The 23,970-nt window shown below is 39.4% G+C and overlaps 1 protein-coding gene across 4 annotated transcripts in view; it reads right to left on the reverse strand.

The window, feature by feature from the left end:
* The window catches only part of LOC126267968 (probable ATP-dependent RNA helicase Dbp73D), a 143,122-nt gene that overhangs the window by 73,659 nt on the left and 45,493 nt on the right, over positions 1 to 23,970 (reverse strand). For all 4 annotated transcript variants that reach the window (XM_049973313.1, XM_049973312.1, XM_049973314.1 and 1 more), the window contains 3 exons: positions 12,106 to 12,256; positions 11,845 to 11,975; positions 2,906 to 3,083 (listed from right to left, as the gene is read on the reverse strand). In XM_049973313.1, the coding sequence (XP_049829270.1) occupies positions 2,906 to 3,083; positions 11,845 to 11,975; positions 12,106 to 12,256 (460 nt within the window). The remainder of the gene's footprint in view (positions 1 to 2,905; positions 3,084 to 11,844; positions 11,976 to 12,105; positions 12,257 to 23,970) is intronic.

Below are 23,970 nucleotides of genomic sequence, written 5' to 3' on the forward strand. Positions count from 1 at the left end.
AAATGCCTCACATTCACATTAATCTACCAGGTGTTACTATGTGGTGGGGCCTGCCATCACATGGTTTGATTGCTCCATTCTTCTTTGAAGGTAGCATAACTGGTGAGGTGTATCTTTATATGCTGCAAACATCAGTCTTACCTGCAATGTGAAAGATGTTTTGAAATGAAAATTTTTACCTAAAACGAGAGTGCGCACCACCTCACTACCACAGACAGGTTGCAACCTACTTTGATTGAAATCTACTTGGAGGATGGATACGTTGAAGAGGAGCTGCTGAGTACCCATCACAGACTCCACAACTTACACTTCTTGATTTCTACACATGGGGGACCTTGAAAAATTAAGGTTATGAACAGAAGCCAGCTACACACAATGAGCTACGCGAAACCAGCGAAGCATCCTGTGCGGCTATCACGGCATCAACAACGTCAGCCGTAGTTTAATCAACAGTTCACCAACATCGACACTGTTTGGTTGCCCCCCCCCCCCCTCCCCCCAATGCAAGAATTGTAATGGTATGTCATTTTTCATTAATACTGACTATCAAAGAGTGTTTAAATTTTTCTGGACCCTTGTATATGTTAGTTATTTGAACATCATTTCTTTTTCACTTGTCGTTTTCCAGACTTTTCTGGCGAGTTCCTTGTAAAAATCTGGAAGCTTGAACATTGTTTCAGAGGGTATTACACGATTTGGAAGACTCAACACAGTTCAACTGATAATCATGCCATTTTATTAGTTCCAACTTAGTTTTATTTATTACTTCTTTTCAATCACCCACTGAGGTGGGGGGAAAATATTAAAAATTTCAAACTATATTTTTTTCAGGCTACTTGGTACACTTAGGAAAGTAGTCATTGAATTAAAATAAACAAAAACCTTGAACCATTCCACATACAGAACACTTTAATATGCGTTAAATGGCACATGACAAATGTTGATGGATGTACCATCCTTGGCGACCAGGAACTTTTTTCTGAACTAAAAAAAAAAAAAAAAAAAAAATCATGTTTTATATTTTATCCTGAATTTTAATATATGTTAGAACACAAGAACATCTGTGATTATGAAGGTAGCCCCTGCCTGAACTGATGTGGAGTATGCAAAAATTTATTCCAAAGAAAACAGTATAAAAATATCAGCATTTACTTTTCTAAAGCTGATCCCATAACAAATGCAAATACATAAAATAAAATGAAAATGTCCCATATTTTTGAAAAGTTTTGTTTCTTGTCACAAAGAATAACAATATAGGTTGAGATATGGAGGAGAAACAGCTATCAATCACAAGCACTTAAACCTAACAACCTGCTGTAAACTTTTATCTTTCATGTAAGAGAACGAGAGGGGAGGGGAGGGGAGGAGGGGGGGGGGGAAGAGTTCCCTTAAGAATTAAAATTTTAAAAATCATATATAGAATTACTTTAAAACTATGCTTTCCTAAGAGAAAAAATGCACATTACAAGAATCATATACTTCCATTCTGCCGCAGACCAAATGGCCCGAGTCTGTTGGAGTGACTTTGGGTCTGTCGCATCGAGTGAGCTCCAGTGTGTCACAGAGTCGGAGCCGCAATCACAGCCTCTAGCTCAGAGACAGGCAGCACATAGAACTATAACCGTGTTCATAGAGGACTTTGTACTGCAACAGCAGTGAGGCTAACGTGGACTATACAGAAGAGCTTGTACCACAACTTAAGTGACTTCTATTCTTATGTTAATATAGAACCCAGGCAATAACTGTGTGCAGTTTGTGTTAAGAGACAGAGGATACTGGCCACCAAACAACCTCTCCTTGCTTCTCATGGTACATCTCTACAGAGACAACAAGATGACATAAAAGAATTCATCAATTATATGCTAATTAACACATATCTAATCATTATTTTTCATGAAAAATGTACACCATCTTGTTTACAATTACATGTTGTTGTTGTTGTTGTCGTGGTCTTCAGTCCTGATACTGGTTTGATGCAGCTCTCCATGCTACTCTACCCTGTGCAAGCTTCTTCATCTCCCAGTACCCACTGCAACCCACATCCTTCTGAATCTTCTTAGTGCAGTCATCTCTTACATGTCACATGCAAATTCCAGTTTCCATTGCAAATGTAACTTCTTAATTATTGATATTTTATAAAATTTTATTAATAAATTTATAATGTAATTTTAATTTAAACAAAATTTACTATCAACCATTTATGTAAGGACAATAATTAAGAATATATATTTGCAATGAAAACCAGAATCTCGAATGCATGATGTAATTAGAAACAAGAAAGCATTTTTCATAAAAATAATGATTAGGTATGTGTTAATTAGCATATATTTGATGAATTTTATATTTAAATGATGTACGTTTTCAGAGGAGAAAGGGGGAGGGAATACGATCATAGTGAGATTCGAACCAGCAATCCTTTAATTACATAATTACTATCCTCAAACACTACCCATTGAGCCACAGTGCCTGTTGTGAAAAATCCCCTTCATTTTATAGAGTTAAAGTTCCAGAAGTTCCTCAGAAAACTACAAAGTTGATTTTCTTGAGAATGTTTGAGAGTCACATTGAACTGCTAAAGTGTATGGATACTTGAGTTCTGAACTTTACATATCATATCATAAATTTAAGAAAAATACAAAGATCTGAGTGTTGGGTGGGCTCCTACTAAAAGAATGCCCTGGTCCTCCATTAAATATCCTCCACCTAATTAGGAGATTGTTAACAAACAGAGGTACCTGCTTATTAAAGGAGAAACTTGTTCATCAGTAATTTGCTGCACCAAATGCAATTCTAATTCAGGCAACAGATTTTTCACAGAAAGGCATTATGGGAAATATAGTAAAATCAGAAAAAAAACTACAGTTTCTCACTACTGACAGGAAAATACAAGAAGTGGAATATTTACTTATTTTAATTAATTGCTGCTGTTCCATTACAAATGACTTCTGCCCAGTTATTAATGCCACTTTAAGATTTGTTACTGAGCAGTATGTTTTAAAGACTTTGTAAACTTGTGTCGCCAAATCCTGTACAGGCAAAATTATGAGAGCTCTGATACACGGAATGACTCGTTTCCGTAAAATCTGGAACAAAAATTAAAATAGTTATTGCCCAAACCTGAAGACATGTGACTATTATCAATATTTAAGCTATTACTATACCAGGGAGCAGTGAAAGTGGCGGCTAGGAGGGTAAGCCCAATTCTCCCATCGTCATGTTCTCCTCTACGGAAACTGCCAGTGGAAGCCCTCTGCTGGGCCTGTTACTGCTCACTATTCTGATACTCATTTCTGGTGCAATCATCTTCTCAGTAACACCTTGATTTATTAACAGATGCTTAGTTATGTCAGGTTTTATTGGAATTGTTCAACTCATACAAATACATAGGTGTAATACTTCGTAGGGATATGAAATGCAATGATCACACAGGCTCAGTCATGGGTAAAGCAAGTGGTAGACTTTGGTTTACTGGTAGAATAGGGGGGAATGCGATCTGTTCACATAGGTGATTGCTTACAAACCACTCATTCTACCCATCCCAGAATACTGCTCACGTATGTGGGACCCATATCAAATAGGACTAATAGGGGATATTGGATGTATATAGAGAAGGGCACCATGAATAATAACAGGTTTGTTTAATCCACGGGAGAGTGTCACACAGATGTTGCAGAAACTGAACAGGCAGACTCTTGAAGACAGACGTAAAATATCCTGAGAAAGCCTACTTAAAAGTTTCAAGAATTGGTTTTAAGCGGTGACTCTAGGAATACACAGGACAGATATCGCCCCCATAAGGATTCTGAGGACAAGGTTAGGTTAATTACAGTATGTATTGAGGTATTTGAATGATTTTCTTCCCCTTTTCCATACCTAAATGGAATGAGAAAAATACCTAAAAACTGGTACAGTGGGACGTACCTTCTGCCATGCACTTTACAGTTATCTGCAGAACAAAGATGTCTTTGTACCATTGCAAGTTGTAACAGCAAGAGAATGCAATATTTGACTTTGAACAGAACATAAAATGGGTGCAGAAAGGGAATGGAAACATGTGATGCAAGAAAAAAGTATCACTCCAACAGGAACATTATTATTATTATTATTATTATTATTATTATTATTATTATTGTAATAATAATAATAATATTTATTGTTATTGTTAACAACAGTCTTAAAGAAAAAGTTCCACAATGATTAAGACACATTCTGGTGGAGAGATCTGACAGGACAACTTTTCTGATAAAATGCACCACTTCAAAAAAGGAAATCATCATTGGCCTCCACCACCACCACCACCACCACCACCACCACCACCACCACGAGTGTGTGGCATTACAAAACATAAACAAACAGGTACACAATATGTTAACAGGCAAAGCAAACTGAAGACTTGGCCAGAGTTGCAGCACTATTGTGTTTATGCCCGAGAAGCTATAGGAGGGGAGAGGTCAGGTAGTAACTACTTACAATATGTTATCGTTCAAAGTGGACCGCCCTCACACACTACAAGTCTATATGCCACAACAATACCCTCTGCACACTATGAATTCAAAAATCAAGGAAGTTAGAATCCATGGAGATGCCATAATGCTGAAATTGTGTAGTCACACACAACTGCAGTCCACCATGTTGTTGAGCTTAAAACACTTGGAGTCAGGTGTACATATTCAAGTGTTATTCCTGGGGGGAAAAAAAATAGTTCTGCAGATTTATGAAAAACAGCTGTACGTCAGCTGCTCCCATCCACAGAGAAATGCTTTAGCGATCAAGTAAGAAACGTTTTGTTTAAATATTTGTTTTCATGTTCTCACTCAATGGTGTCAAATTTTTATGTTTACAATATGCATGCACCAAAGGACAGTGTAAAGAAAGTCTGGCAGATCAAGAGATTGGGACAAAAAGACTGGGAAGCAACAAAATTTTTTAGAAGTAAAGTACACCATTCACCGAATAGCAGAAGTGTTGAGTCAGCGACAAACACACACAAAAGAAAATGAAACCTTTGCCAGCAAGAGTACACGCACACAAACACACACGAAATCTCTGTGCACCTACATTGGAATATACCCCCAATGTAAATACTCAGGTGTGTGTGTGTGTGTGTGTGTGTGTGTGTGTGTGTGTGTGTGTTTATGAAAGTTAGGAAATCTTTCATTTCTGTTGTGTGTCTACTGATAACTCAGTGCTTCTGGTATTAATTGTGTGGTCTCCTTTACTCCTACACAATTTACATTCTGCCAGAACTTTCCGTACCATAAAAATATAACACAATATGTTCAGATCTTTTCCATGAATCTTATATTGATTGGACAAGTTGTGTTTGTTTCAGACAGTAACAAATTATTTTAATGTTTCAGTATGTGATAGCTATTTATTTGACAGAATAATATGTCAGACTTGTTTTCCTGTGGTGCTGGCTTAAAATATCACGACACTCATCAGTGCACTGTATCTTTCCACAAAGACAATTATGTTCTGAGCAATTCCTGTGACTGAATACTGTCACCACGGAAGAAATAATGCTTTTAAAAATTTCAGCAATTTGTTTGTTTGTTTGTGTGTGTGTGTGTGTGTGTGTGTGTGTGTGTGTGTGTGTGAGAGAGAGAGAGAGAGAGAGAGAGAGAGAGAGAGAGAGAGAGAGAGAGAGATTGCTCTGCTCTGAGCTGATTTCTATGTTGTCAGATTGCTCTCCTTCCCAGCAAAGATTAATACAGAATTTTTTGTCATTTGCAACAGGCGGTTATAAACTGATGGTGTCCCGAGTGCTGCAGTGTGGCAGATTACAGGATGCTAAAACATCATAGGTACAACCATTAGTTGGTGCACTCGCGGAGTATGCTATTTGTCACTTGGTGACGTGTTGATTTCACTTGTGAAGTGACTGTTGACGTAAAGGGTTCAGAAGGTTGACGTCTGTACCAAATGCAATGGCTATTAAGAAGAAGAAGTTGTCTGCACCAAATGTAACGACCACTGGGAAGAAAGACCATTCACTATTCGTGAAGTTGTTTTATCAGAATGGCAGCACTAGCAGCACTGCATTCGGGAATATTGCAGACAGAAACAGCTGCAAAGACGCTGTGTGTCAATAAATGGGCTACAGAAATATGATCAAGAAATCTGAAGAAACAGATGAAACTAGGTGGTGCTGCAGCGAGAGAGAGGCGGCTGCTTCCCCTTGTCAGTTACTGATGAAGTTGCCTCAAAATCTGCAGCAAGTACTCGAGCTGTCCCGGGAACTGTTTCTCCCCTGAACAACAATTCAAAAGATTCATCAGGTTACCCTTCATTCAGAGGCTGTTGCACGCAGCGACTGTTATTTTAACTTGTAAATAATAGATTTCAGCTATCAGTCGTCCTTTGAAATTTTTACTGGCAGATATAGATTTCAGTTAGAAACTAGCCATTCTTAATGCCCTGTCATTTTTGCTCAATGTATGTAATGCCTGTTGGTCAGGCTCTGTCCACGGTTCAATGAACCGACAGGCATTACATACATTGAACAAAAATGATAGCGCATTGAGAATGGCTAGTTTCTAGCTGAAATCTAGATCTGCCAATAAAAATTCCAAAGGACGACTGATAGCTGAAATCTATTATTTACAATTCAAAAGATCTTGCAGCACATTTTACATTGTTATCCCTACATGATTCATCATGTGCAGCAAATGAAGCCCTGAGATAAGTTACAAGGCCGTGACTCTGTACTTTGTTTTTTTGGCACATATGGAAATGGATGAAGTGTGGCTGGAGAATATTCTCTGGATGAACGAGGCACATTTTACTCCACACGATGCCACGAATGCCCAGAACTATCGAATATGGGGTTCTACTCCACCACATGTTGTCCTTGAACACTCACTGCACTGTGTGGTGTGGCTTCTAAGTCCGTTTTCTTCAAGGAGTTGCCTCATGTGCGTGTCAGGTGTATAAGTGACACCGCACATTATAAGAACCTCCTTATACAAAACTTGATTCCAGCTTTGCAATAACACAATTGTGTCCAGACCACTATTTTCAAGGAAGGTGAGGTGACACCACATGTCGCATGCCAGGTGAAAGGCTTGCTTTGAGAAACTTTCAGTAACAACTGCATCATCTCAAGGCAATTTAAAGAATTTGTGGCCTGCCAGACACGCCGACCAAAATTTGTGTGACTTCTGGCTGTGGGGATATCTGAAATAACATGTCTATCAGGGATGTGTCCAGACTCTTACCGATCTGACGGACAGCATACGACGTGCCCCGTTTCGGATGCAGCATGTTGCTGAGTCAGGAAACCGTACTGAACACGTAATGACCATGTTCCAAAAAACATGCCAGAACCAGTATTACCATGTGTTTGATCATTCCTACCCTTTTCCTGCAGCAACACCACAATCTGACTGCTTACTATGCCATACTTTCACCTGGTGGTAGAAAGTATAACTATTAGTTTTTTCAGCATTCATAGCGAGCACAATGATTAATGAACATACCTACAATGTTTCAGTGTCTTGCAATGTATATGGCTTGCACTGCAGCAGTCACAACACAGTCAGTTCGGTATGTTTTCGTGCAAAAATTATAAGGAAGATGTTTAAAATACAATTTACTAAGGCTGTTGGGAAGAGGTTGGAATATTATGTTCTCACTTGAAGTGCACAGGTGAAGCAGCCCAGAAATATTTCTACAAATGTTTCTTTGAAGTGTGTGATGTAATGCCTAGTGGAGGCCAACTTATCATACAGTGATATAATTCAGCTGGTATAGTCTTACATCCAGTTTTTGTTTTGGTAAATTTAAAATTTCATTTCACCTGACAATGTATCTTGTTATGCTTAACAAAGGGTGCAGCAAAACTAAAATTTTCACCTGCCTGATGATAGGTGTTCTCCATGTATCCAAAGACATACTCGTAAGTAACTGTCAGTTCATTGAACTTAAGCTATGAGAGCAAGTTTCACACAGGAAAGTAGACAAACATGTTTTGGTCTCACCAAGAGTGTGTGCTGTCAGAAGCCTCGGATTCACCCAATGGGTGTGCTCAGCATTGCTAATGCCATCTCCGTATGTTCTAACTACCTTGTCAACATTTATCCAGTGTCACAGCATAATTTTCAGTTCGTCTGAATAAAACAATGGCTACTTTAAATCTTATGCCTTTTTTCTTTTTGGAAAATTTCAGTGTACTATGCCTTTTGTGAAACGATGTCACGTCATTTGCACAGATTTGTGTAATAAAATTTGTACATTTGTATTTCTTCACATTGCTCATAAAACTGCAGAAATTGCTAACTAATTTATTTGTACTGTCAACGGGGTATTTGTCGTGTGGACTGAGCTGCTTTTTTTCTTTGAGCGGGTATCTGAATCCTACTCCACTCAACACTGTGTTCCTCCTTTTGTAATTTGTACACAACTTCCTCAAATTTAATATTTTGTTCTCACGGTCCATCACTTTTCCATCAGCACTGTCCCTTATTTCGCTTTCGTATCTTCAATAAATTTAATGATGTCAATAACAAGCCATCGCAGTAATCACTTATAGTGCTTCCAATGTGAGATGACAATGCACGTTACTTTCAACTAATATGTGGGTGTACTTGGTCGCACAGCTGAAGTAATTTTTGCTACGAAAATGTCTATGGTTTGCTGTGTCAAGAAAAATAGTCACATGAATGTTTAAATTTTACAACTTGATGGCAGCACTTGGTATAACTTCTTTCACGTGTTTCAGATCGCCTTTACATGTGTGGACTAGGCAGTTTTTCCACAGTCTTATTGCCTCTTCCTCCACACCACAGTCATGCACAGCATTTCCATAAAAATCCATCTCTTCAAAATCTACCTCATCCTGTCGGGATGCAGTCAAGTCTCGGCCACATACAATGGGAAAGATCAAACCCTGCAATCTTCTTAATTGGGTTGGGAATGAGATGGTGTAATTTACAATGACTTCATGTGCATAGCTGCTGGATTCTGGAAAACACTACAAGGAACTGAGTGAGGGTACTCTTGTCTTCTTTAAAAATTGCAACTTACCAGCATTTCTTCGAAGATCCAGAGAACTGATATGGAATAAAACTGGTATCTGCTGAATTGCAGTTGATCTGACGGTGATAGTAATTGTCCTCTTTCAGAAGACGTACACCCATCTTATTTGCATGTGCACTGCTTTCCCATGTATGGGCTCAATATTCGGCACCTGAATCACCTTCTGTGCAGTCCAAGGATTTGTTAGCAGCAGATCTTCACTTTTCACACCTACCAATGTTATCTTCATTTCTTTGCACACCTTGCATCCAATGCCTTTCATAATTTGGTATATGTATCTTAGTCGCTGTCTTCCTTTAGATGTCTTCCCATTAACATGCCCTTCTATTACTGTTTTCAGGATTCCATTTTGTCTCATCATACGGTCAATAAGTTGCACTCCTCTCTGGGTAACTGATTTCCACACACTTCCCAGTCAGTCTTTTAATGATCTCTTTGTCTGTAACCACGAGACACAAGTTTATTTTGAGCACATGCGGCTCAAAAGAATTTAGTTTCTTCTCTTGCTCAGTCAGCAGGGTCCAGGTTTCACAATAATATATTATGACTTTGAAAACATATTATGTTTTTGTTTCAAGACTGGTGATTTTTAAGATCTACTTCATCTTCTTGTTGAAGTAAGTTTTTGCTTTTGACTTCTGCATTGCTCTGTTATTCCCTATTGATCTTCCTTACTAAACATGTAAATGAGTAAACTTGCTCAAGTAGGTTGTTACCTAGATAAAAAATTTGGACTTCAGCTTGTTCTTCTTTATCACGAGTCATAATTTTTCTTATTGACTAATTTATCCATTTTAATTAACATGGTTTCAAGATTTTGCATTTTCAGCTAGGACAGCTATATAATAAGTATATTTTAAGATATCTATTCCTTGACACTATATTGTATACATGTCTGTAGATCTTTCCTGATGCTTTTAAGAGCCCATTCGGTACACAGGTTAAACATAATATTTGAAAGTGCATAATTTTGTTTGTTTTTCCATCAATAATAACTGTCTCATTTTTGATAAGGTTCCATATTATTCTTCAATATTCATAGCCTATTCCTGCTTTATTAAAACCACAAATGATTTGTTTCATTTGTCATTATCCAAGTCTTCTATGCACATAAAAGCTATAAATGTAGCTCAGATTATTTCAGAAGAAGTGTTGCTTCTCTGGTTACCCTGTTTTTCCTGAATCCAAACTGATCTTCTGAAAGTGTAGCTTCAATTTCTTATTCTATGCATTTTAAGAAAAGGAAAATTGCAGCTTTTTGTTGCCCCTTTGTTTCTGGATATTTTGTGGAGTAGATGACAAATTTATCAAAGTAGTTAAGGGAAACTTTAATCCCATCAAATAAAAAGTGTAATATCCTGTGTGCCTCTTGCCTCTTTATTATCAAGATGAAACATTGCAACCTCAATTTTACTTGGCTTTGGCTACAGTACCAATTTGCAAAGTACTAAATTCAGTGTGGCAAGGTCACTTGAGAGTGTACTTCTAGAATGAGTAATATCTTTGATCTGTCATCTTAATGTCCGATCATGTGCGAAACTGATTTTCTTGGAGTTAGTAGCTGGTATGTCACAGACACGCAAATTAAACACAATGGGAGTCAGAACTGCCTCTTGGGGCATATTATTGTTCAAGGTCCAGGGTAACCTGAGTTCCTTCCAGGCATGGTTTCAAAATTGTGATTACATTATCTTCCTAAAACATCATACGTCAGTTGGTCACTTATTATTATTATTATTATTATTATTATTATTATTATTATTACTATTTTCTGTTGGAATAACAAAATTATTTATGTGGATGAGGCTTGACTCAGCCAAAGTCATGCCAGGAGGACATCTGGCAGTTTCTGAAGGGCAATTACCATTTGAAAGGTCCAACTGGAACAAACAAACTTATGAGTGCATATGCAGAACCATTGGAACATAGCTTAACCCTGATCTGCAGTTCTAGCAACTTTTCTGAACCCTCTCCATTTCCTAAACCTCACCAGTCCTTTTCCTTCACCCCATTTTCTTCCCCTTCAAGCCTTCTGCCAGTAGGAGGAGCTACTGGCTCTGGAAGCTTGTAAATATCAATACCTTTATAAATGTGCAGTCTCTCCAATCTATCCAATAGTTCTTCAGAATAAGGTAATTAAAAAGTATTCTAGCTGTTATTGTTCCTTCTTTTACACTGGACTTGTTAAACCTATTCCTTCTCTCTTCATGCCCAAGATGTTGCAGGGCGAACACTGTCTGTGTTGACATATCAGTAGATATTAACAATGGGAAGCAGATAACCGATATTTTATGCATTGTACTGAAGTTAAAACAGATAAACAGAACTGATGAAAGATTAATTATTTATGCTTCTAAAGTTAAACTGAAATTAAAAATAGAAATATGTACATTAATGATACATTTTGTCATAACCTTCATTAAAATTATTTGGAAAATACAAAAAAATGACCGTTACTCTCTTCAGATTTCTTTGCCTATTCATCAATACCGTTACAGAATTGGTATGATGTAGCAGTGTCAGTGTGATGGTATGGGCATGGCTCATGGTCCATTGAGCACTGAGGATCAGCACAAGAAAGTAAGTGGTGGAGGGGGATGGGCGAGTGGCCTTGTACACAAAAGGCTAAAGAAATATTCTTCTAATTTACTCCTCCAGCGGCCACTGATGCTGCTCCCAGTATGGTATTAATTTTTTATATAAAAAGAAAATGCTGGATCCCACAATAGTAGTATTTTTTTTTATAAAAGGAAAACTATGGAGAAATGTAGAAACTCAGAAGTATGTATCTGTATACCTACTCACCTGCACAATGGGAAGAACAAATGCCAGTGTCTTCCCACTCCCTGTCGGGGCTGACACACATATGTCACTAGGCCAGTACATTGATGGCTTGTTGGCAGATGAAAGCAGCCAAGGAATAACCTGTGCTTGAACTGAAAAGTATTAATTTTTTATGTTAGTGAAATAAGTAACCACAAATTATGTAATTTATAATAATTCATAATATGTATATGTGCACATAAAATTACACTCAACTAAATGTGTACAAACATTAGTACCAACCAGGAAATAGGTGGGTAATATGATTTTCTTTCATCTTGGCAACAATATCCTCATCCAATCCATCAATATCATCGACTGTTGTGTGAAGTTCTTTCAAGTTAACAGAAACAACTGAAGGATTAGCCAACCAAGATGGAAGCACACGTTTCACCTGCAATGAGGCCAGATATATAAATGAAAATGATTCTAGATAAGCACCCTAGGAATTAAAATAATTGGTAACACTTGACAGGTCAATCACCAAGACATCTGTTTGGAAATAGAGGTTCACAGATACACTTTGTTTTACTTTATTTATTTGCATTTAATTTTTTCATGACTAGATTTGGGGTTGCAGCCCCCTTCTCATGTGCTCTGGAACTTCCCTTTCCAAAACAAATACTTTAACAGCTACGGACCTGCAAACAGAATTGTCCTCCTAAAAATGGAGAACAGCACTGACAGGACACATTACTGAAAAAAAAAAAAATAATAATAATAATAAAAAAAGTGAACTTTCCTACCATATGCCGACGACAAACAACTTTTTGTTGTTTAAATAGCATGTAAGTGCTTCCAGTGAATTTTTCACATAGATACGAAGGGTACACGCACACAAAACTTCCTGGCAGATTAAAACTGTGTGCCAGGCTGGGACTCAAATGCAGGACTTTTGCTAAGTGGTCTGCCATCTGAGCTACTCGAACACGACTCCCAACCCTTTCCCACACAGACTTAAGTCACCAACACCTCATCTCCTAATTCCAAACCCCACAAAAATTCCCTTGTGTAGCTTGTGGAACTAGTGTTCCTGAAAAGAAGCATTCTCCAGAGACACAGCTTAGCTACAACCTGGGGGACATTGCCAGAATGAATTTTCCACTCTGCAGCTGAAACTTGTTGGCAGATAAAAACTGTCTGCCAGTGTGCGACTCAAACACAGAACCTTTGCCTTCCGCAGAACTTTTATGAGACTTGGAAGGTAGGAGACGAGGTATTGGTGGAGTGAAAGCTGTGAGGGTGGGTCGAGTGACGACTCTGACAGCAGAGCACTTGTGCACGAAAGGCACAGTCCTAGTCCTGGACACCACTTTAATCTGCCATACTGGCCAAAGGGGTTTGGAGTAATGTGACAGCAAACGCAGGCCTGACAAAATGCAAACTGCAACAAGACATACCAGTGAACCAGAACAGCAGCTCTTTTCCCAAACAGAAACAAAGGCACAAGAAGGACCACTTTTTGAAGTGTCATAGGCTGAAAGGAAGAAAGAAATGACTACTGCTAGAGAACAATGAGATTTCTACGTACCTCATTTGCACAGTAGTGTTTCTATGGGGAGTTACTTATGAAAGGCACTGAGAAGCAGTTGTTTTCAAGAGTACACACACCATTGCTACAGGAGCTCACAGCTCGCAGGTCTGGGACAATCTCTCATGGCCAGTCTATAGGGTGTGCCCTCAGCATTTTGTTGGACATGGAGACACTCAATTCAGAGTGAAACGGCTCCATACAGTTAATAAAAAGAAGGGCAGGTAGAGGGTGTCATCTGATTCATTATGACTTTAGTAGAGCAGCAACTGGATGGGTTGAGATCAGTCCAAGTATCACCACCACTGCAAATGCAACAGGAGTGGCACAATGTGTGATCCCACAACTGAAGCTGTCACCTAGCCAAAGGTCTCTTTAAGCACCACATACAGCAGTCTACCAGGCACTGTCATATTGAAAGTGATAAGCCCTCGTCTAACTCCAAACTTTCGCTACGCCATTCATAGAGGGTTCACGAATTCTCGATTACACTGAAACTTAGCATTTTATGCATATGTATAGTAGTGACAGAGGTTGGACAGGGGCAGGGGCGGGGGCAGGTGCGGGTCGGGGGGGGGGGGGGGGGGCACAGTGAGGGGGAGGTGGAATTCTGGATTGAATCCCCATAACTTTGGATCTTATATTTGATAAGCTCGTCCAAGTCCTTTATAAGCATGGATTAGGTGCTGATCCTAAAGCTCTCTTCAATCATTAACCCATTACCGCACACTGTCTTTGGCTGGGGAGTCAGTTTTTCCATTACTATAACAATGTGTGCTACTTCAAACCAACAAAGGTCACTGTTGTTATTTCTCTGTTACAGTTATTCAGTTCAAGACTGTTAAGAAGACTTGGGTGTTTTTGTAGAGCATGCTGGTTATTTCTATTTTCATTGGTGTGGCCGCATCTAAGGTAAAGCGATTGTCATTTTCTTCCTCCTGCATAACGTAATACTGTAATAGTGTTTGGTACTAGTGGAAGCCAAAACACTTTACTGCATTTTGCGTTCAAGTGTTTGAAAACATGCTGCCCTCTTGCACTTCCGTGGTAAATGTTACATTTTCCAAACTTTTCAGATTTATTTATCATGGGTCGCCAAAATTTTAAAACTCTTTAAGAGGTAATAGAATACCTATTTCTGAAGCAATAGAAGCAGCACATATGGAAACTCTGTCCCCATAAGTAGATGAGCAGACTGATGACAAGATATTGAAGGTGACTCATTAGGAAATACCTATGTAAATGATATTGTAGATACTACAGAAATTTTACATGAAAGAGACAACAAAAAGCCCATAAGACGAAGTTAAATGGTATGATCAGGTTACGAAATTTTTGATTTCCTGACTTGGGGAAGAAAGTTCATTGTCTGTTGGATGAATTGAAAGAAAAGTTACATGGCCTCAGTCTCGTACAAGCTATTGAAGAACTCGTTTCAGAAGAAGTTGTAAGCATGATTGTAGAGGCACACTAGGGAATGTAAAAATAAAATATATTTTTCTGTTGTACTTGATGAAATCTGTGTATTCGTTGGGTTCCTGATCCTCACTGGCTACCACAAATTATCCAGTGAAAGGAGATAATTGGTCTGAGGATGATCATCTTGATGTTCAAATAGCGACAGATGCAATGAGTTGTAGGAGGTAGCTTAACTGAAATCTGTATTATGTTTCAACAATAATGAAAAGGCCAACAAAAACAAAATCTTTCAAAACGAAACCATAAGCAGAAGCTCTGGTTCAGAATTATCAAAGATGGGAAGTCTTTCAAGAAAATGTAGCAACTGATGAGATGATTGTGAGATAAATGTGGACATCACTTTATATAGCAGCTTATCAGCCTTAAGCCCATGCACTTTGGATACAAACTATGGGCCTTTTGTGGTACAGATTGTTACCGTAACAACTTCTTACTATACTGTGGGAACGATCACATGGATGATAATGAGGATCTGCAACTGGATTCCAATTTTTTTCTGAAAATGTTGTCCATTATTGACGAACCGAACAGTCACAATGTATATTTTGCAATTACTTTACTAGTTGCAATCTGCTCATCCAATTAAAGGAGCTAGGATTCCGTGCATGTGGAACCATATGAGAAAACAGAACAAGGAAGTGCCCCTGTTACTAGACAAAGTAATGGAAAAACAAGGGTTGTGATATTCTGAGATCAGATTTGAAAGTGGGAAGGAAATTTTGGTCACAAAATTGAATGTGTTTCACTAGCAACTAACTTTGACACCCTGCTCCCTACTGTCGAAGTCCAACCTTTGAATTCACCATGGAAGAAAAGCTTAGTGTTCCACAACCATTTGGACTGAACACATACAAAAATTTCATTGGAGGCATCAGTCTTCATGATTGGCTAATAGAGAAACATACAATAGCAGTGAATGGTAAAAAGTGGTACTGGTGCCTTTTTACAAGCATTGTAGATCAGAAAACAGGCTGCCAGAATATACCTGAAGAAAGGTCTTGAAATGAGGTCAACTAAGGGAAGACCAACAAAACTCATCTCATCTTTCACGACTAGTGTACCAGACATACAATATGAGTAGGAACTGTGTGTCATCCAGAAGTGCGAAAAGCACAGAATATACCAATTTGAGAACTGTAAAGGAAAGCCTAGAACACATTGTGGGAAGTGTAATATTACACTGTGTGGAATGCTTTCCCAAATATTGTATTAGGTGTTCACTAAATTTTGGTTCTGGAAAGTTTTTGGGTAGAAGCTTCCGTGAATTTGATTTATTGTAAAATAAATAATAATTCTGAGATGTTATGAGTTTATTATTTCCTTATCCTTTATCATTTTTCCAATAGGCAGTGTAAGGATAAAACAACAGCCAAGCACTCAAGTGTTATCAAATGAAGATGGCCCAAAATTTCACATTTAGGCCCTAACTGAACAAAATTTCCTCATATTTCCATAAATTGCATTTCCAGGATACAATTTTCCAAAAATTATGAATATATGTTAATAAAAACTAAACTGGAAGCTAATGGGTTAAATTGTGTTGGTCCATTGTGGCTTTTGTGCCTATCACTCTAAAGGAAATGGTATTCCCATCACCAAAGGGCGACACCGGCCACATGTGTGGCACTTTTTCGAGGTTTCTTGGCTTACTGCAATTTCCTTGAAGAGATTCCCAGGTTTTACAGTGACCTGCTTAGCCAACATTACCACACTTCAGGTGGATTGCCTAATGAGCGTCAGTCTGGAATTTAGTCACTTATCAATGTCACAACAGTAAAAATTTTGCATCAATTGTTTAAATGAAACATCTTGGAAAGTGTAATGGTACCTCAGACGGGACGATTCAGGAACTAGCTGCTTTACTTTGAGTGCCAACAAGTAGCCCCCCTGAGAGGAGAGTAACACATACATGAAGGGTCACAAAGATCCACAAAAATAATCAGAACATAATGTTCTTTGAATGAAATTTCACAAACGTTACCAATCTACCTACCAGCTATAAATGTACAGAACATACAGGCCAAACTGGAAAGCTGAACCTTCCAATTTAGCTATTTCCCACTGAATTCAACGCTGTGGCAGCAAATGACATCAAGTCTCCAGATTGTTGTTTTTCTGGAATCCTTTGCAAATTAACTGGAATGCACTCACAATTTTCTCTTGTTCTAGTAAATGCTAGATACGGAAGAAAACTTTTCTGCTTGCCCCATTTTAGCTGATTCTATCAGAGCATTTTCAACAAATGTGAATTTTATTGTTGCAGAGTTTTGGTGGAAAAATGTGAGGGAATTACACTGTATTCAAATTTTGTTTTCTTTAAAGTGCTGCAAGTAGCCTTCACAGCCTATCATTTGGGGACAGAAAGTTCGCTGAAACCAGACGTATACAGTAATGAAATCCTAAACTCAGATTGTAATGTATACCGCAGAGACAGGCTGGACAATGAAGGGGGAGGCGTGTTTACAGCAATAAGAAGTGAAATAGTATCGGAGGAAATTGAAGGAGATCCGAAATGTGAAATAACTTGGGTGAAGGTCATGGCTAAAGCAGGCTCAGACATGGTAATTGGATGTCTCTATTGGCCCCCTGGCTCAGCAGCTGTTGTGGCTGAGCACCTGAAGGATAATTTGGAAAATATTTCGAGTAGATTTTCCCACCATGTTATAGTTCTGGGCGGAGGTTTTAATTTGCCGGATATAGACTGGGAGACTCAAAAGTTCATAACGGGTGGCAGGGACAAAGAACCCAGTGAAATTTTTAAAAGTGCTTTATCTGAAAACTACCTTGAGCATTTAAACAGAGAACCGACTCGTGGCGATAACATATTAGACCTTCTGGTGACAAACAGACCCGAACTATTTGAAACAGTTAACGCAGAACAGGGAATCAGCGATCATAAAACGGTTACGGCATCAATGATTTCAGCTGTAAATAGAAATATTAAAAAAAGATAGGAAGATTTTTCTGTTTAGCAAAAGTGACAAAAAGCAGATTACAGAGTACCTGACGGCTCAACAAAGAAGTTTTGTCTCAAGTACAGATAGTGTTGGGGATCAGTGGACAAAATTCAAAACCATCGTACAATATGCGTTAGATGAGTATGTGCCAAGCAAGATTGTAAGAGATGGAAAAGAGCCACCATGGTACAACAACAGAGTTCGAAAACTACTGTGGAAGCAAAGGGAACTTCACAGCAAATATAAACACAGCCAAAGCCTTGCAGACAAACAAAAATTACGTGAAGCGAAATTTAGTGTGAGGAGGGCTACGCGAGAGGTGTTCAATGAATTCAAAAGTAAAGTTCTATGTAATGACTTGGCAGAATATTCCAAGAAATTTTGGTCTTATGTCAAAGCGGTAGGTGGATCAAAACAAAATGTCCAGACACTCTGTGACCAAAATGGTACTGAAACAGAGGATGACAGACTAAAGGCCAAAATACTAAATGTCTTTTTCCAAAGCTGTTTCACAGAGGATGACTGCACTGTAGTTCCTTCTCTAGATTGTCGCACAGGTGACAAAATGGTAGATATTAAAATAGACAACAGAGGGATAGAGAAACAATTAAAATCGCTCAAAAGAGGAAAGGCCGCTGGACCTGATGGGATACCAGTTCGATTTGACACAGAGTAAGTGAAGAAACTTGTCCCCCTTCTTGCAGCGGTGTACCGTAGGTCTCTAGAACAGCGTAGCATTCCAAAGGATTGGAAAAGGGCACAGGTCATCCCCATTTTCAAGAAGGGACGTTGAACAGATGTGCAGAACTATAGACCTATATCTCTAACGTCGATCAGTTGTAGAATTTTGGAACACGTATTATGTTCGAGTATAATGACTTTTCTGGAGACTAGAAATCTACCCTGTAGGAATCAGCATGGGTTTCGAAAAAGACGGTCGTGTGAAACCCAGCTCGCGCTATTTGTCCACGAGACTCAGAGAGCCATAGACATGGGTTCACAGGTAGATGCCGTGTTTCCTTACTTCCGCAAGGCGTTCGATACAGTTCCCCACAGTCGTTTAATGAACAAAGTAAGAGCATATGGACTATCAGACCAATTGTGTGATTGGATTGATGAGTTCCTAGAAAACAGAAAACAGCATGTCACTCTCAATAGAGAGAAGTCTTCCGGAGCAAGAGTGATTTCAGGTGTGCCGCAGGGGAGTGTCATAGGACCGTTGCTACTCACAATATACATGAATGACCTTGTGGGTGACATCGGAAGTTCACTGAGGCTTTTTGCTGATGATGCTGTGGTGTATCGAGAGGTTGTAACAATGGAAAATTGTACTGAAATGCAGGAGGATCTGCAGCGAATTGGCACATGGTGCAGGGAATGGCAATTAAATCTCAATGTAGACAAGTGTAATGTGCTGCGAATACATAGAAAGATAGATCCCTTATCATTTACCTACAAAATAGCTGGTCAACAACTGGAAGCAGTTAATTCCATAAATTATCTGGGAGTACGCATTAGGAGTGATTTCAAATGGAATGATCATATAAAGTTGATCGTTGGTAAAGCAGATGCCAGACTGAGATTCATTGGAAGAATCCTAAGGAAATGCAATCCGAAAACAAAGGAAGTAGGTTACAGTACACTTGTTCGCCCACTGCTTGAATACTGCTCGGCAGTGTGGGATCCGTACCAGATAGGGTTGATAAAAGAGATAGAGAAGATCCAACGGAGAGCAGTGCGCTTCGTTACATGGTCATTTAGTAATTGCGAAAGTGTTACGGAGATGATAGATAAACTCCAGTGGAAGACTCTGCAGGAGAGACGCTCTGTGGCTCGGTACGGGCTTTTGTTAAAGTTTCGAGAACACACCTTTACCAAAGAGTCAAGCAGTATATTGCTCCCTCCTACGTATATCTCGTGAAGAGACCATGAGGATAAAATCAGAGAGATTAGAGCCCACACAGAGACATACAGACAATCCTTCTTTCCACAAACAATACGAGACTGGAATAGAAGGGAGAACCGATAGAGGTACTCAGGGTACCCTCCGCCACACACTGTCAGATGGCTTGCGGAGTATGGATATAGATGTAGATAGAGATGTAGATTTGACAGTTGCTCAAAACCCGTCACATACAAACTTGCCAAGGCTGGCTGTAAAGAAATTCAATTCAGTCTTTATATCAGAATCATGGTGATGTAACACAAATAGATATGACTTTTAAATTGTTTGTACAGGCCAGTAGATTCCTCACTACAGTACAAAATTTTCTGTAATTATATTACCTTCAGTTTCGAGAAGTTCTCCTAACTGTTACAAAAATATTGAACAGCTGTTATGCTGTACCCACAATACACAAAATGTTTTATTATTATTATTATTTACAGCATTTGAGCATTTTCTGACACATAAATTACAATGAGGTGTACAGTAGCTTGACTGCTTACCCTATGGAAACATCACAAAGAAACATGAGCAACAATTGAGTGGCTTTCTGCAAAATTTTAATTTTCTTTCAAAGTTTTAAGATGATGTGCTTGGTTTTTCAAAATGAAATGCTGAATAGCCAACTCAGAAATGGCTGTATTTCATTAGGAGAAACCACTTCAAAGTGCAACTTCATTAGCTATCAAGTTCTGTGTATGGCAAACTTCATTTTATGTAACTCTTCAGCAGTCATAAAACTAGTGCTAAGTATTTGACACATGGCCAATTATAGATCTACATAAGAAGCTGAACGAAAGTGCTTGCTAATTTTTGCCAGTCTGTGGGCAGGCAAAATATGTAAGTCAATATTCTCAGTTTATTTGCTAGTCTGGTCAACTGGGCACTAAATGATGAAGGCAAAATATGCCAGTCAATATTCTCAGTTTATCTGCTAGCCTGGTCAACTGGGCACTATATGATGAGGACAAATGGTCACTTCATCACTGAGTAGACACCCTGTGTTGGACTTAAAAGTCAATAGGTGTCAGCTGGGATTTTTAAGCTGCTAAAACTGAGTTATGTGGCTCTTCAGCTGTTGGCTCCATTCATACTGAAGTGCAGCACAAATTCATACAAGAAGAAACATTATGTTCAGAAATTCATAACCATGCAATATAGTAATTTATTTTGTATTTTATTTTGATGAGATGGCTAAAAGTATGTTCCATACAAAGCTAATGAAGCTACTGATTTCTCGAATCTCTAAGTAAATACGACGCTACTGTAGGCTTCTCTTGCACAGCCACTATTCAGATAATGATACGACTTCAACTTCAGTGAAAAAACAATTGAAGGTTTTGGCCACTGGCCTTCATCAACAATACACACACACACACACACACACACACACACACACACACACAGACAGACAGACAGACTGCAGGCTCAGGCAACTGAAATCACATTGCTAGCAGCACCACCAGTGCATGATGGGAGTGGCGACTGGGTGGGGGTAAGGAGGCGGCCGGTGCACGGATATGAAGGGATAGAATGGTGGGGATTGTGGACAATTAAGTGCTGCACGTTAGACAGAGGGCAGAGGAGAGGTGGGGGGAGGTGGGAAGGAAGTAGCAGAAATGAAAGACATAAGAAGACTGGGTGGTTGTGGTGGAATGAGGCTGTATAGTGCTGAAGTAGGGAAAGGGAAGGGGCTGGATGAGTGAGGACAGTGACTAAGGAAGGTTGAGGCCAGGAGGGTTACGGAAACTAGAATGTATTGCAGGGAAAGTTCCCCACCCGTGCAATTCAGAAAAGCTACTGTTGGTGGGAAGATTCCACATGGCGCACACTGTGAAGCAGTCATTGAAATGAAGGATATCACATTTGTCAGCGTATTCAGCAAGAGGGTGGTCCACTTTTCGATGGCCATTCATGTGGACAGACAGCTTGTTAGTTGTCATGCCTACATAGAATGCAGCACAGTGGTTGCAGCTTAGCTTGTAGACCACATGACTGGTTTCACAGGTAGTCCTGCCTTTGATGGGCTAGGTGATGATAGTGACTGGACTGGAGCAGGTGGTGGCGGAAGGATGTATGGGACAGGTCTTTCATCTTAGTCTACAGGTGTATGAGCCTTGAGGTAAGAAATTGGGAGCAGGGGTTGTGTAAGGATGGACGAGTATATTGTGTAGGTTCGGTGGACGGCGGAATACCACTGTGGAAAGGGTGGGAAGGACATTTATCATTTCAGGGCATGATGAGAGGCAATCAAAATGCTGGTGGAGAATGTAATTCAGCTGCTCCAGTACTGGGTGGTACTGAGTTACAAGGGGAATGCTCCTCTGCGGCTGGATAGTGGGACATTGGGAGGTGGTGGGAGACTGGAAAGATAAGGCGTGGGAGATTTTGTTTTGAACAAGGTTGGGAGGATAATTACAGTCAGTTAAGGCTTCAGTGAGACCCATGGTATATTTCGAGAGGGACTGCTCATCACTGCAGATGCAATGATCATGGGTAGCTAGGCTGTACAGAAGGGACTTCTTGGTACAGAATGGTTGGCAGCTGTCTATGTGGAGGTATTTCTGGTGGTTAGTGCGTTTGACAAGGACAGAGGTACTGATGTAGCTATCTTTGAGGTGGAGTCAACATCTAGGAAGGTGGCTTGTTGTTTTGAGTAGGATAAGGCGAAGCAAATGGGGGAGAAGTTGTTGAGGTTCTGGAGGAGTCTTTATGATCTGGCTATCTTTGACTCAGCATCTCCGCTGTATGGTGAGTGACACTTTCCTTCTCATAATAATGTTACATCCATCCTGGATTTTCCATTGTTTAAAGTTAATTTATAACTTGCAGAAGGAGTCATTGCTAACAGTTTCAATAACATGTACCAACAAAAATTTATAACTAGTGCTAATCACCTACTCATAGTACTAATTATGGTAATTACTCTATATATTTATGTTATGAGAAAAACAACTGCTTTGAAAAAGGCCACTGTTTATCCTTCTGTACTTTTCAGCTGCTGTTTTTATCCAATACTTCAAATTAAGCATTTATGTAAATTTACAAACACTCCTAACAGCTGTAATGGTTGAGCTCTGTCTGATACAAAACTGACAGCGTATGGGTCATGGTGTGAAATATTTGATCCCTTAATCAGCTGAATAGGTTAGAGAGTTTAAAAAGTGAGTAGCAATCTATTCTATTCATAATTATTGATAGTCCAACCTCGAATTTCCGCTCTTTGATTTTGCGTAACAGCTTCTTTCATCCCACAACCATGTAATGTTTTCCTTTGTTACTACTATCTAAAGTATTGTTCTACTCATTGTCAATTTTTTTCATTCTTTTCTATTTTTTTTTTTCACAGCCTTCCAAACTGAACATCGTCCGACATCCGAGTTGCATTGCATCAATGGTCTCGTGTGTGCGCAACACACCACTGAGTGACTGAGTGGATTACTGGTGCAGCTTCTTGTGCCCCAAATTCTTCACAGCAATAATTATAATTATTCCTATTGATCACACTTCTTCCCGCACCATTGTGTTACATCCCTCAAACACCCTACCAACACTACCCTACATCCAGAGCCGAAACAATGCTGTTAACTTTTCCACCAAAATTCCCAGTCCCACAAAAAGTTCAATCCTATCCAAGGGCCTCACCTTCAGTCCTACATCCAAATTTAGCCACTCTCCTTCTCCAATCCCAACAATGGTAACACTCCTTTGCCACCAATCTCTCCAACCAAAGCCATCTAATCCCGATACTGAGCTCTGCCTCTCCCACTTCATACCACCTCCCCCTCTCACAACTAACCAACCCCTGGTCTCCTTCCAGGAATTCCTTAACTCCAACCTATCCCCACCATCTTTCCCCAAACCCTTCCTCCGAGCGCAAACCTTTTGGGAGAAGAAAGGTTGGCCATTCACAACCTCAAAACAAATCTTCATTTAATCATTCTATTGGCACGCGAAAGTTCCAGCACTGTCATTATGAATTGCAATGACTACCTGGCACACGGCCTTGGCTATTTGTCTGACTCCTTCACCTATACACTCTGCCATCCCAGAAGCCAAACATAACCTCCAATCCTCGCTTAAAGCCTTAGGCCCTTCCCAGAACCTCTTCCCTGAATCTATAACCCTCCCCACCACTATGACACCCCACACACCCACCTTCTACAAGCTGCCCAAAAATCCACAAAATCAACAAT

Source organism: Schistocerca gregaria, chromosome 4 (assembly GCF_023897955.1).
Source record: "Schistocerca gregaria isolate iqSchGreg1 chromosome 4, iqSchGreg1.2, whole genome shotgun sequence".
In the NCBI taxonomy this organism is placed as follows: Eukaryota; Metazoa; Arthropoda; class Insecta; order Orthoptera; family Acrididae; genus Schistocerca; species Schistocerca gregaria.